The following is a 16,108-nucleotide window of genomic DNA, read 5'->3' as shown; positions in this document are numbered from 1 at the left end:
CGACATTTACAGAACATTTCACCCAACAGCTGCAGAATACACATTTTTTTCATCAGCACTTGAAACATTTTCTAGGAAAAATAAAGGCAAATGTACAATGTCAAAGGAAAGAAAAATAAGTAATGAGAAGTACTGCTAACCACATTTATGACCATATGTTAGGGCATGCAAGTCACAAAAATTTTTAAAAATCAAAATAATATCAAGTATCTTATCTGACGACAATGAAATAAAACTAGAAACCAATAACAAGAGAAACATAAAACTGTATGAAAACATGGAATTTCAACCACATGATCCTGAATGACCAATGAATGAATAAAGAAATTTAAAAGGAAATTTGAAAATTCCTTGAAACAAATAAAAATAGAAACACAATATATCAAAACCTGTGAGATATAGCAAAAGCAGTAGTAAGAGACTAGTTTATAGCAGTAAATGCCTGCATCAAAAAAGATTTCAAATAACCTAATGATGCATCTGAAGGAACTAGAAAAACAAGAACAAACCAAACTCAAAGGTAGTAAAAGGAAGAAAATAATAAGGATCAGAGCAGAAAATAAAGACTAAAATAACACAAAGTCAACAAAACAAGTTGGTTTTTTGAAAAGATAAAATCAACAAGAAAAAAAGAGCAAATCCAAATAAAATCAGAAACAAAACATGTCACAACTGACATTACAGAAACACAGGGATCGTTGAAGACTATTAGGAACAACTATATGCCAATACATTTGAAAATCTAGAGAAAATAGATAATAAATTCCTGGACATATAAAACGTACCAAGATTGAGTCCAGATGAAATAGAAAACCTGAACAGACCAACAATGTATAATACGACTGAATCAGTAATAAAAAAAAAGTCTTCCAACAAAGGAAAGTCCAGGACTGGATGGCTTCACCACTAAATTATCTTCTCAAACTATTCCGAAAATTGGAGGGGAGAGAATTCTTCTAAACTCATTCTACAAGGCCAAAATAACCCTGATACCAAAACCAGACTAGGACATCACACAAAAAGAAAACTACAGACCAATATCCCTACTGAACATAAATGCAAAAATCCTCAACAGTATTATCAAACCAAATCCAACAACACATCAAAAAGATCATACAACATGATCAAGCGGGATTACAGGGATGCAATGATGGTTCAATATACACAAATCAATAAATGTGACACATGAACAGAATGAAAAATAAAAACCACATAATCATCTCAATAGATGCAGAAAAAGCATTTCGTAAAATTCAACATTCCTTCCTGATAAAAACTCAATAAATTAGGTAGAGAAGAAATGTACCTTAACAAAATAATGGCCATATATGGCAAACCCACAGCTAATATCCCACTGAAAGCTGAAAAGCTTTCAGCTTTTCCTCTAAGGACTGGAACAAAACAAGAGCATCCACTCTCACCAGTCTTATTCAACACAGTACTGGAAATTCCAGCAAGAGTGACAGAAAAGAGAAATAAAGGGCATCCAAATTGGAAAGGGAGAAGTCAAATTGTTACTATTTACATATGACATGATCTTACAATAAAGAAAAGCCTAAAAGACGCTACCAAAAAAACTCTTAGAAATGATAAATTCAGTAAGGTTTCAGAATACAAAATAAATACACAAAAATCAGTAGTATTTCTATATATAAACAACACACATTAAAAAATCAAGAAAGCCATTATATTTATAATAACTGAAAAAACTTTTGAAGTCTATTTTATCTGAAATGAAGTAAGTGTAGCTTTTGGTTTTCATTTACATGGAATATTTTTTCATCTCTTTGCTTTCCCTCTGTGTATCTTCACAGTTGAAGTGAGTTTCTTGTAGGCAACATGTAGTTGACTCTTGTTTTTTTAATCCATTCATCCAGTTTATATTTTTTAATTGGGGAATCCAATCCATTTACAGCCAAGGGTGGTGTTGATACGTGAGTACTTACTCCTGTCATTTTGTTGTTTTCTTTTCTCTTTAAAAAATATCCCTTGTTTCTTAAACTCTCTTATCGTTTATTTTTGTGGATGAGTGGTTCTCTGTAGTGATGTTTTGATTTCTTCGTTTATGACTTGATGCTTTTCTTTTGCTGTTTCTAGAACTCTTTGTCTTTGACTTTTGACAGTTTGAGTACAATGTGCCCCAGAGAGGACTGTTTGGATTTTATCAATTTGAGGACTTTCGTGCTTCCTGGATCTGAATGTCCATTATCTCCCAAGACTTGGGAAGTTTTTTACAACTAGCTCATTAAATATTTCCTATGATGTTTCCCTTCTCTTCTTCTTCTGGAACTCTCATAATGTGAATATTTGTTCACTTAATGGTACTCTTTAAATTATTCTTTTTTTCTTTTTGTCTGCCTTAGTTATTTCAAAAGACCTGTCCTAAGTTCAGAAATTCTTTCTTCTGCCTCGTCTAGTCCTTTGTTGAAGCTCTTCATTGTATTTTCTTTTAATTTCATTCATTGAATTTTTCAGCTCTAAGATTTCTGTTTTCTAATATCTCTCTTTTTGAATTTCTCCTTCAAATAATGAATCATTTTTCCTAATTTTGTTGAATCATGTATCTGTATTATTTTGTATCTCACTGAGTTTCCTTAAGATTATTATTTTGAATTCTTTTTGTGATATTTTGTATATTTCCTAATAATTGGGATCTGTTATTGGAGAATTACTATATTCCTTTGCAAGTGTCACGTTTCTTTGTATTTTTATGTTCGATGTAGCTCTACATTGATTTATTTCTACACATATGGTAGAAAAGTTGCTTTTTCCAGTTTTATGGAGTTGTTGAAAAAACTTGGAGTATTGGTTGCGTGGGGTGCATTCACTTCGTTTTTAGGTAGACCCGGTTGTGTAGTCTCTTTGCAGATTCTTCAGCAGTAATCAATTTTAGTGATGTTTGTAAGTGTTTCAGTGGCCTAGGCTGTAAGAGTTTGTGGCGGTGATGGTGCAGCTTTGCCAGGGGTGGGCTCACTGGACTGTTTCTCAGGTCGGGGGTGCATGAGTGAACGCTGTGATGAGGCAACCAACTTGGTGTCCGGCTTGCTGAGATTATGGCCATGGGGCTGTTACTCTGGCTGGTGGCATGGGCACATGCCTGCTTGGCTGGCTTGGAGACACAATGCCTGGGTTGGGGCTACTGGGCTATTTCTCAAGTTCTGAGGGGTGGTGTGCAGCCACTTGGCCAGTCTGGGGGCGTGTCTGCCAGAGGAGAGCTTACTAATCTGTTTTTTAGGTTCTGGGCTGGGTGCACAACTGCTCAGCCAGTCTGTGGGCATGTTTGTTGAGTTTGGGCCTCCTGGAGTATCTTAGGGCGTAGGTGCCAATGTGGAGCCAGTCCAAGGTCATCTTCACCAGAGGCTAGCCTGCCAGGCTGTTTTTCAGGCTCAGGACATGGGTGTGCAACTACCTGGCCACCATGGGGACATGTCAGCTGCTCAGTTGCTCAGGACCCCTGAGATCCTGCCACGGCACTCCAGCCTGGGCAACAGAGCGAGACTATGTCTCAAAAAAAAAAAAAAAAAGAATCCCATTTATGTGTTATTGAATCTAGGGTCTGATTAAAATGTTTATCTCCTCTAGTGATTATTGAGAAGGAGTGGAACTTGTAGGTAACTTACCTTTTGAGTTTAGACTCTCCTTTCTTCCTGAAATCTCTAAGTAAATGGGAAAACCTTCCCTGTTTTTCTGGCTCCTATCTTAACTTTGTAAGGCTCCCATTCCAGAGAGCCTCTTATTTTATATATTAAGTTTTTACATATACTAGAGTTGTCTGGTGTTTATCAATATCTGAATAATTATTATAGATTTATGTTTTAATATTTTATGGGACTAAATCATTTTGCTACTTTAAAAAAAATCATGAAAGTACATTATTTGAAGTTTGGAGAAGAAAGGGATTTGGTAACAAAGGACAGCTATTTCCATTTTAAGCAGAGAAACAGCAGGAGAGATTTCTGTAAGGAGGTACCAGCTCAGATTCCATTGTTCATAATTTTGGTGAGAGACTCTGCAGAATCACTTTTACTAAGTTGGGATTAGGCCCATCTCATTATTTGTTATAATCTTCTCACATGGTTTTTCTTTATCGTTTCATATGCTTTTAGGATAATATCGTTAAAAAGAACTATGTATTGTATTTTGACTATAAATCCCTCAAATATACAAACTAATTTGAGAATGATTGACAGCGTTATAATATTTGAGATTTCTTTCCCAGGACAAGGGATGTTGTCAAGTTTATCCATTTCTAGATTAAATTCTATATGATTAAGAATCAGTAACAACTTATGAAGATCTTTAAAATAACCAAAGATCTATTTCACAGTTTCTGTCACTTTTCTACTGGCTTAAACACCAATTAAAAAAAAAAAAAAAGCACCTCAAGAATCAATACAGAAGGTACATTTTTTAAAAATCCTCAGTACAACTGGAGTTATGAACACTGACTAAACATTTGATAACATTAAGGAATTACTGTTAATTTGCTAGGTATTGCTAATTTGATACTATTGCTAACAGTATTTTGGTTATGTTGTTTAAAAGGGGTGCTGATCTTTGAGACATATACATTGAAATAGGATTTCTGGAATTTGCTTCAAAGTTATATAAGGTAGAAAGTATACAGGAGTGTGAAGCAAGATTGACCATGAGTTGCTAATTGTTGGAGCTGATCATTGTGTGGTTTATTATGTTATTCTGTTTTCTTCATATATGTTTGAAGTTTTCCATAATAAAAGTTAAAACTAAAGACAAATGTACAATGTCAAAAGGAAGAAAAATAAATAATGAGAAGTACTGCTAACCACATTTATAGCCACAGGACAAAAGTACTTTTAAAAATTGATTCTATTGTTCCCTGCCCACTTAAAGGTAACTTGTTGACCTTAAGCAAAATTACTAAGTAGCTGTAGTTTATATTCTTTCTTATGTCATCTTTCTTCATCTTAATCCAATACTTGTTTTCCTTCTCCTTTGTCAAGTACACATTGTCCTCTTATTCGCCTCTTTACCTTCAAAAATTGTCAGTCATCCATGAAACCCCCGTAGATGAACCTGTCCAAGTTAACATACAAGAGAATGCTTTGTGAGGGAAATCAGGGAGAGAAGACAGGAAATAGGTCTGATAGAGTATTAGAAAAATATTTGAATATTTAGAAAAATACTGGTAAAAATGGGAGAAGCTTGTTGGAACATTTGGAAAAAACTTAAGAGTTCTATATGAAAAACACTATTGATTTTATTTTTAAAAATTGAGTCTGAAGATAGGGAAGGTAAAAGCTGAAACCTCTAGTATTCTAACAGAAAATAGATAATGTCCAAAATGGGTCAATCACAAAGTAGCAATATTAGCATATTATCCAGAAAGAAGAGAAACTACGAACAGATCTGATTAGAAGAAACAATTAAATTCCTAGTAATTACTTCTGGGAGTAGGATAAGTTGGGAGAAGGGTAAGCAGCATGGAACAGAAAACTGTATTTTATAAGCCATTTAGTACTACAATCTGACTTTTAACAGTGTTTATATTTTACTTTAATAAAAATAAAAGTTAATATTAAAAATGACTTCTGTATTTACTGTTGATTTATTCTATGAAACATAAAAAGAGATAAAACTAATAAAATTAAGATTATAATATTGAATGAGGGGAGGGGTCTAACATCACTCTCTTACATGTACATATGTTGTCCCAGCACCAGTTGTTGAAAAGACTATTTTTTTCTTTATTGAATTGTCTTGGCACATTGTCAGAATCAATTGACCATAAATTTATGAATTTGTTTCTAGACTCTTATTTGGTTGTATGTATGTCTATATGCTGGTTCCACACAGTCTTGATTACTGTAGCTTTTTAGTAAGTTTTGAAATTGAGAAGTGTGAGGTCTCCAACTTTGTTGTTATTTTTGAAGACTCTTTTGGCTATTTTGGTTTGAGTTTCCATATGAGTGGAATGAGCTTGTCAATTTCTACAAAAAAAAAGAAAAGGCAGTTCAGATTTTGATAGGGAGTGTATTAAACCTGTAGGTTAATTGGGGAATTGTTGCCATTTTAATAATAAGTCCTCTGATCCGTGAACATGGGATGTCATTCCTTTTGTTTAGGTCTTCTTTCGTTCTTTCAATGATGTTTTATAGTTTCATTATACAAATTTTGTACTACTTCTGTTACATCTATTTCTCAGTATTTTATTGTTTTTGATGCTACTATAAAAGGAATGGTTTTCTTAATTTCATTTTTGGATTGTTTGTGACTAGTATGTAGAAATACACTATGTGTAACAACATATTGGTTGTTTTGTATTAATCTTGTATACTGAAACCTTGGTGAACTCACTTATTAATGATAATAAATTTTTGTATATTAGGATTTTCCATATACAAAATCATATGATCTGCAAATATAAATCGTTTTACTTATTGCTTTGCAGTCTGGATGCCTTTTTTTTCTTTTCTTTCTTTCTTTTTTTTTTTTTTTTTTTTTTTGCTTAACAGCCCTGTCTAGAACCTCCAATACAAAGTTTAATAAAAATGCCAAAAGTGTACAGCCTTATTTTATTCCTTATTAGGAGTAAAAGCACCATTAAGTATGATATTAGCTGTGGGTTTTTCATAGAAGCCTTTTATCAGAGAGAAGAATTTCCCTTCTATTTTTAGTTTGGTGAATGTTTTTATTATGAAAGGGTTTTGGGTTTTGTCTAATGATTTTCTTTGAAGTGTCATTTGGTTTTGTTCTTTGTTTTATTAATAGAGTCTATTGATTGAGGTTTTTATCTGTTGAACCACTCTTTCATTCCTGGGATAAAGTGAACTTGGCCATTATGTACAATTGTTTGTATATGTCACTGGATTCAGTATTTTGTTTAAGATTTTTGCATTTGTATTTTTAGGAGAGATTGGCGGTAATTTTTGTGTGTGTGATGTTGTTGGGTTTAGTATCAGGGTAATTGGTCTCATAGAATGGGTTGGAAGGTGTTTCTTTCTCTTCTCTTTTTTTTGAAGGAGTTTGTGAAGTATTGGTTTTAATTCTTTTTTAATTGTTTGATAGAATTCAGCAGTGAAGGCTGGTTCTGAGCTTGTGGGAAGTTTCTGATTCCTAAATTAGACTTTTTCCTTCTTATAAGTCTATTTGAATTTTCTGTTTTCTCTTGAGTAATGTTTTTAAATTTGAAAAATATAAAGCAAGTGCAAGATTGTAAGCATGTATAAGGCAGTCTGATAAAGTCCAAATTGCATGTAAAAATCTATCCTGCTATTCCTGGGAAGTCAATTTGAAACTCATACTGTTTAACAATTTCATTTTTTAAAATGTTATTTTTCAAAAGAGTATTCTTAATGTCTATTTGCATTATTAAAATAATCTTACTCCATAACGGCTTGAAATTTAAGTTTTTTTTTTGTTTGTTTTGTTTTTTTATGTTGCTTTTATCTCAGCAGCAATGCAGCAAGTCTTGGAAAACCTTACGGAGCTGCCCTCATCTACTGGAGCAGAAGAAATAGACCTAATTTTCCTCAAGGGAATTATGGAGAATCCTATTGTAAAATCACTTGCTAAGGTATATAGATTTATTCATAAGATTACTGAATTATTTTGGACATAGTTTTTATAGAGATATTTTCAGATATTACTATTTTAGAATTTGGTTGATATACATTACGTTTAGTTAGCAAATAAAAACATTTAGCACATAATGAAATCTTAACATATGCAAAAATTAGACCATTTTTCTCTTTTCTACACTGACTTTACATACAGGATGAAATGACTCTTAGTTTTGGCATAATGCCTTTAAGTTTTAGAGAAATCATACCTGCACAGTTGTGTTTTAACAGGGCCTGTGAAAAAGATTCTGATCCTATTTCCATTTTCAACAGTGGCAAAGTACTGATTTTCTTCTTTTGCATTAGACTGTGTACCTACTTTTCATGTAAGTTCTTGACTTCCTTTATCTAGTGCTTTTTTGAAATTTTGTTATTTGTTGCATAAGCCTGATATTTTAAGTCTGTTTCCCTAGTCAACTCTGGAGTAAACTCTTTAACTCATTGATAAGTATACTTTACAACCATTTTTATTAAATAATTATTATATGCTAAAGCTTAATGTATTACCTATTTTACAAACCTGCTATACCATTCTTTAGAGTTCCCCCAAATGACTCTTGCTTTCATGAATCTATGCCACATGCCTTCTTTGATCTTTTCTTCATAGAGCCATCTTGTTCCTTTTGGTTTTTGCTCTATGAGAAGGTTGATTTCACTCTTTTCTGTGATTTTTTTCTTAGCCAAAGTCTATTATTTGTTTTCTTCCAAGACCTCTGAAAAATACCTTTTATAAGGTTTTCTACTAGTGAGAGTGAATTAATGATGCAGATTCTTTTTTTTTTTTTTTTTTTTTTTTGAGAGGAAGTCTCACTTTGTTGCCCATGCTGGAGTGAACTGGCACGATCTTAGCTCACTGCAACCTCTGCCTGCTGGGTTCAAGTGATTCTCCTGCCTCAGCCTCCCGAGTAGCTAGCTGGGACTACAGATGTGTGCCACCACCCCTGGCTAATTTTTGTATTTTTAGTAGAGGAGGGGTTTCACCATGTTGGGGCAGGCTGGTCTCGAACTCCTGACCTCACATGATCCACCCACCTTGGCCTCTTGGGATTACAGGCATAAACCACCAGGCCCAGACAATGATACAGATTCTTCATTTTATTTACATGTTTACTCATGCTAAAATCACATGGTATAAAGGCCCTTAAGTAGAAACGAATCCACTTGCAAATCATCCAACTGGAATTTTTATTTTAGTCATTTTTTACTATAGCTTTTCCAATGTTCACTAGATATTTTTATATTTTAATAATAATATACAGGGTATTGTTTCAGATTCAAACTTGTTATAAACATTAATTCCTACTGTTTTAAAGTAATAGCTCCAGGGTCTGTTGAAATTAGTAGGAACTGTTTAAGTTTCTGTTAAATAGTTTACCTGGGTTCTTATTGTACTTTTAAAATGGTTTTTTACTCTTTTCTTGATGTTTTTCTGTTGATTGTCAGTTATTGTCCATGTATCTGTTACACTGTTATCTCCATGTTTATTTAATTTATAGCTTTTGATCTATAGATTTTTAAACTATATAATGCACTTACAACATGCTTATAGTTTACAAAGGTCTTTAAAATACACTGTTTTGTCTTCACAACAACTTTATGAATTTAAAATATACTGTTTTATCTTTCAACAACTTTTGAATTGAAAAGTAAGACTCAGAGTAAGTAAGTGTTGTATCTAAGGTCTCTCTGCTAGCAAAAGACAGATGAGGTTTAGGCCATGTGTTCTATCATCAAATTCTGTGTTCTACCTACTACAACACCAGGTGATGGGGTATGCGTATGTTTGTGTATGCTTATTCTTAAAAACTGGTATGAGTAAAAATTTACTGGTTTTGTGCCATTGATATTGGCCTTTCAGAGGATTATCTTGTTCATTATTCTTTTTTTTTTTTGAGACGGAGTCTCGCTCTGTCGCCCAGGCAGTGGCGCAATCTTGGCTCACTGTAAGCTCCGCCTCCCGGGTTCACGCCATTCTCCTGCCTCAGCCTCTCCGAGTAGCTGGGACTACAGGCGCCCGCCACCACGCCCGGCTAATTTTTTGTATTTTTAGTAGAGACGGGGTTTCACCATGGTCTCGATCTCCTGACCTCGTGATTCGCCCGCCTTGGCCTCCCACAGTGCTGGGATTACAAGCGTGAGCCACCGCGCCCGGCCCTGTTCATTATTCTTAACAGTTGCAATGGTTGGATGACTTTTGAGCAGGTAACGTGCTACTGTACTCTTTTGATGATAAAAATGAAATAAAGAATTATCCAATAATATGCAACATTCAGGCAGATTCTTAATAAGGAAAAACAATGGTAGTTCAATATTCCTATAATATAGGTTAAAAAAATCCCAGGAATAGGGGAGGAATTCCACTTCCAAGAAAGAAATAGTAAGTCACAGTAGCTTAGCACTCTCAGTATAACAAATAGAAGGAAAAAAGAGGCACACATTGCTAGATATGCAGAGAGGCAGAAATATCTGGCCACAAATCATGAGAAAAACAACAGAGGCAGTGCCATAAATGGTTCTTTTATTAGCATTTATACACAATGATTTGAATATAACTTATTAATGTACTTTTAAGAGAAGAAAAGGGAGAAAAAACATGTAAAATATTAGAAAATCAGAATAAAAAATCAAATGAACATTTTAGGATCAAAAATACAGTATCTGAAATTAGTTCACTGATAGAAGACTAGACACAACAGAAGAGGGAATAAGTGAATTTAAATTTAGGTTATTAGAAAATATTCAAGCAAAAACTAATAGAGAAGAATGAAAAAAAGATAACAGAATATGTGAAACATACTGAAAATATCTAATATATATGTAGTTTGTATTCCAGAAAGAAAGGAGAGAGGGAAGAAGAAATATAGGCAAACCCTATACTTTTGCATTTCACTTTATTCCCCTTTGCAGATACTGCCTTTTTAATAATCAACTAACAGGCAAAATAACCAGCTAGCATTATAATGATGGGATCAGATTCATACATAACAATATTAACCTTAGATGTAAATGGCTAAATGCCCCAATTAAAAGCCATAGACTGGCAAATTGGATAAAGAATCAAGACCCACCAGTCTGCTGTATTCAGGAGACACATCTCATGTGCAATGACACACATGGGCTCAAAATAAATGGATGGAGGAAAATTTACCATACAAATGTAAAGCAAAAAAAAAAAGGATTGCAATCCTAATCTCTGATAAAACAGATGTTAAACCAACAAAGGTAAAAAAAGACAAAAGAAGGGCATTACATAATGGTAAAGGGATCAATGCAACAAGAAAAGCTAACTATCCTAAATATATATGTTCCCAATACAGGAGCTCCCAGATTCATAAAGCAAGTTCTTAGAGACCTACAGAGACTTAGACTCCCACACAATAATAGTGAGAGATTTTAACACCCTACTGTCAACATTAGACAGCTCAACAAGACAGAAAATTAGCTAGGATATTCAGGACTTGAACTCAGCTTTGGACCAAGTGGACCTAATAGACATCTACAGAACTCTCCACCCCAAATCAACAGAATATACATTCCTTTCAGCACCACATAGCACTTATTCTAAAATCAACCACATAATTGGAAGTCAAACAGTCCTCAGCAAATGCAAAAGATCAGAAATCATAACAAAGAGTCTCTCAGACCCCAGTGCAATCAAATTAGAACTCAGGATTAAGAAACTCAAAACCGTACAACTACATGGAAACTGAACAATCTACTCTTAAATGACTAATGAAATTAAGGCAGAAATAAATAAGTTCTTTGAAACCAATGAGAACAAAGACAATGTACTAGAATCTCTGGGACACAGGTAAAGCAGTGTTTAGAGGGAGATTTATAGCACTAAATGCCCACAGGAGAAAGCAGGAAAGATCTAAAATCAACACCCTAACATCACAATTAAAAGAACTAGAGAAGCAAGAGCAATTAAATTCAAAAGCTAGCAGAAGACAAGAAATAACTAAGATCAGAGCAGAACTGAAAGAGATAGAGACACGAAAAACCCTTCAAAAACAATCATTGAATCCAGGAGCTGGTTTTTTTTGAAAGGATTAGCAAAATAGACCGCTAGCCAGACTAATAAAGAAGAAAAGAGGGAAGAATCAAATAGACACAATAAAAAATGATAAAGAGGATACCATCACTGATCCCACAGAAATACAAACTACCATCAGAAAATACTATAAACACCTCTGCAAATAAACTAGAAAATCTAAAAGAAATGGATAAATAATTCCTGGACACATAACACCCTCCCAAGACTAAACCAGGAAGAAGTCAAATCCCTGAATAGACCAATAACAAGTTCTGTTGATTTCCTGCACCCATTAACTCGTCATTTAGCATTAGGTATATCTCCTAATGCTGTCCCTCCCCCCTCCCCCCACCCCACAACAGTCCCCGGAATGTGATGTTCCCCTTCCTGTGTCCATGAGTTCTTATTGTTCAATTCTCACCTATGAGTGAGAACATGCGGTGTTTGGTTTTTTGTCCTTGCGATAGTTTACTGAGAATGATGTTTTCCAGTTTCATCCATGTCCCTACAAAGGACACGAACTCATCATTTTTTATGGCTGCATAGTATTCCATGGTGTATATGTGCCACATTTTCTTAATCCAGTCTATCGTTGTTGGACATTTGGGTTGGTTCCAACACTTTGCTATTGTGAATAGTGCTGCAATAAACATATGTGTGCATGTGTCTTTATAGCAGCATGATTTATAGACCTTTGGGTATATACTCAGTAATGGGATGGCTGGGTCAAATGGTATTTCTAGTTCTAGATCCCTGAGGAATGGCCACACTGACTTCCACAATGGTTGAACTAGTTTACAGTCCCACCAACAGTGTAAAAGTGTTCCTATTTCTCCACATCCTCTCCAGCACCTGTTGTTTCCTGATTTTTTAATGATGGCCATTCTAACTGGTGTGAGATGGTATCTCACTGTGGTTTTGATTTGCATTTCTCTGATGGCCAGTGATGATGAGCATTTCTTCATGTGTTTTTTGGCTGCATAAATGTCTTCTTTTGAGAAGTGTCTGTTCATGTCCTTTGCCCACATGGATACATATGTAACAGACCTGCACATTGTGCACATGTACCCTAAAACCTAAAGTATAATTAAAAAAAAAAAAAAAAAGATACTACCTGAGACCTGGATTACTTTATAAACAAGAAGCTTAAATGACAAAAAAAATATATATATATATTAAGATTTCCTCAAAAATTTTTGTGGTTTAACATCTCATTTCTTTTTATCACTAAATTATATTCTGTTGTATGAATGTACCACAGTTTTTTATCAACCCATTAGTGGATAAAAATTTAATGTTTTGGTTGCCTCCCAGTCTCAGCAATTATGAATAAAGTTGCTATAAAAAAAAAAAAAAGACCAATAACAAGTTCTGAAATAGACAGTAATAATAGCCTACCAACCAAAAAAAGTGCAGGACCAGACAGATTCACAGCCAAATTCTACCAGAGGTACAAACAGGAGCTGGTACCATTCCTTCTGAAACTATTCCAAACGACAGAAAAAGACTCCTCCCTAACTCATTTTATGAGGCCAGCATCATCCTGATAACAAAACCTGGCAGATACACAACAAAAAAGAAAATTTCAGGCCAATATCCCTGATGAACATCGATGCGAAAATCCTCAATAAAATACTGGCAAACCGAATCCAGCAGCACATTAAAAAGCTTATCCACCACGATCAAGTTGGCTTCATCCCTGGGATGCAAGGCGGGTTCAACATGCACAAATGCATAACATAATCCATCACATAAGCAGAACCAATGATGAAAATCACATGATTATCTCAATAGATGCAGAAAAGGCCTTTGACAAAATTCAGCCCCTCTTCATGCTAAAAACACTCAACAAACTAGGTATTGATGGAACATATCTCAAAATAAGAGCTATTTATGACAGACCCACAGCCAATATACTGAATGGGCAAAAGCTAGAAGCATTCTCTTTGAAAACTGGCACAAGACAAGGATGCACTCTCTCACCACTCTTACTCAACGTAGTATTGGAAATTCTGACCCAAGAGAAAGAAATAAAGGGTATTCAAATAGGAAGAGGGGAAGTCAAATTATCTCTTTCTGCAGATGACATATTTAGAAAACCCCATTGTCTCAGCCCAAAAACTCCTTAAGCTGATAAGCAACTTCAGCAAAGTCTCAGGATACAAAATCAGTGTGCAAAAATCACAAGCATTCCTATACACCAATAATAGACAAAAAGAGAGCCAAATCATGAGTAAACTTCCATTCACAATTGCTACAAAGAGAATAAAATACCTAGGAATACAACTTACAAGGGATGTGAAGGACCTCTTCAAGGAAAACTACAAACCACTGCTCAAGGAAATAAGAGGGGACACAAACAAATGGAAAAACATTCTGTGCTCATGGATAGGAAGAATCAATATCATGAAAATGGCGATACTGCCCAAAGTAATTTATAGTCTCAATGCTATTCCCATCAAGCTACCATTGAGTTTCTTCATGGAGTTAGAAAAAACTACTTTAAATTTCATATGGAACCAAAAAAGAGCCCGTATAGCCTAGACAATCCTAAGCAAAAAGAACAAAGCTAGCGACATCACGCTGCTACAGTAACAAAAACAGCATGGTACTGGTACCAAAACAAATATATAGACCTATGGAACAGGACAGAGGCCTCAGAAATGACACCACACATCTATAACCATCTGGTCTTCGACAAACCAGACAAAACAAGCAATGGGGAAAGGATTCGCTATTTAATAAATGATGTTGGGAGAACTAGCTAGCCATATGCAGAAAACCGAAACTGTACCCCTTCCTTACACCTTATTACAAAAATTAAGTCAAGATAGATTAAAGACTTAAATGTAAGACCTAAGACCATAAAAACCCTAGAAGAAAACCTAGGCAGTACCATTCAGGGCATAGGCATTGGCACAGACTTCATGATTAAAACACCAAATGCAATTGCAACAAAAGCCAAAATTGACAAATGGGATCTAACTAAACTAAAGAGCTTCTGTACAACAAAAGAAACTATCATCAGAGTGAACAGGCAGCCTACAGAATGGGAGAAAAATTTTGCAAGCTATCCGTTTGGCAAAGGGCTAATATCCAGAATCTACAAGGAACTTAAACAAATTTACAAGAAAAAAACAACCCCATCAAAAAGTGGGCAAAGGATATGAACAGACATTTCTCAAAAGAAGACATTTATGCAGCCAACAGACACATGAAAAAATGCTCATCATCACTGGTCAGAGAAATGCAAATCAAACCACAATGAGATACCTTCTCACACCAGTTAGAATGGCGATCATTAAGAAGTCTGGAAACAACAGATACTAAAGAGGATGTGGAGAAATAGAAATACTTTTACACTGTTGCTGGGAGTGTAAATTAATTCAAGCATTGTGGAAGACAGTGTGGCAATTCCTCAAGGATCTAGAACTAGAAATACCATTTGACCCAACAATCCCATTACTGGGTATATACCCAAAGGAGTATAAATCATTCTACTATAAAGACACATGCACACGTATGTTTATTGCATCTCTATTCACAATAGCAAAGACTTGGAACCAACCCAAATGCCCATCAATGATAGACTGGATAAAGAAAATATGGCACATACACACCATGGAATAGTATGCAGCCATAAAAAAGGATGAGTTCATGTCCTTTGCAGGGACATTGATGGAGCTGTAAACCATCATTTTCAGCAAAATAACACAGGAACAGAAAACCAAACACCTCATGTTCTCACTTATAAGTGGGTAGGAGTTGAACAATGAAGAACATATGGACACAGGGAGGGGAACATCACACACTGGTCCCTGTCGGGGGGTTGGGAGGCAAGGGGAGGGGAGATAGCATTAGGAGAAATACCTAATGTAGATGGTGGGTTGATGGGTGCAGCAAACCACCATGGCACATATGTAACAAACATGCACGTTCTGCACATTATCCCAGAACTTAAAGTACAATAATAATTTTAAAAAAAAGAAGCTGCAACAAGTTATCCAGAAGATCTAGCTAAGATCATTGATTCCAGTGGCTACACTTAACAACAGATTTTCGATGCAGACAAAGCAGCCTTGTTTTGGAAGAACATCTAGAGCTTTCACAGCTAGAGAGAAGTCAACACCTGCCTTCAAAGGACAGGCTGACTCTTTGGTTAGGAGCTTATGCAGCTGATGACTTTAAGTGGAAGCCAATGCTCATTTACCATTCTGAAGATCCTAGAGCCCTTAAGAATTATGTGAATTCTACTCTGCCTGCGCCCTCTAACTGGAACAACAAAACCTAGCTGACAGCACATCTGTTTACAGCATGGTGTGCTGCATATTTTAACCCCACTGTTGGGATTTACTGCTCAGAAAAAAAGATTTCTTTCAAAATACTACTGGTTATTGACAACACATTTGGTCACCCAAGAGCTCGGACAGAAATGTACAAAGAGAGGAATGTTGTTTCCATTCCTGGAGAC

At 35.1% G+C, this 16,108-nt stretch overlaps 1 protein-coding gene across 6 annotated transcripts in view; it reads left to right on the top strand.

Moving 5' to 3' along the window:
* The window catches only part of PALS2 (protein associated with LIN7 2, MAGUK p55 family member), a 117,878-nt gene that overhangs the window by 40,565 nt on the left and 61,205 nt on the right, over window positions 1–16,108 (top strand). For 2 of the 6 annotated variants that reach the window (XM_063609730.1, XM_063609729.1), the window contains one exon: window positions 7,434–7,555. In XM_063609730.1, the coding sequence (XP_063465800.1) occupies window positions 7,439–7,555 (117 nt within the window). In that variant the 5' untranslated portion in view covers window positions 7,434–7,438. Of the gene's footprint in view, window positions 1–7,433; window positions 7,556–7,755; window positions 7,882–16,108 lie in introns of those variants that run through there. The other 4 variants (XM_055293635.2, XM_063609728.1, XM_063609727.1 and 1 more) reach the window with 3 other exon arrangements.

This window comes from Symphalangus syndactylus, chromosome 9 (genome assembly GCF_028878055.3).
Source record: "Symphalangus syndactylus isolate Jambi chromosome 9, NHGRI_mSymSyn1-v2.1_pri, whole genome shotgun sequence".
Lineage (NCBI taxonomy): Eukaryota > Metazoa > Chordata > Mammalia > Primates > Hylobatidae > Symphalangus > Symphalangus syndactylus.
Note: the sequence above shows the minus strand (reverse complement) of the source record. Positions and strands in the feature narration are given on the sequence as shown.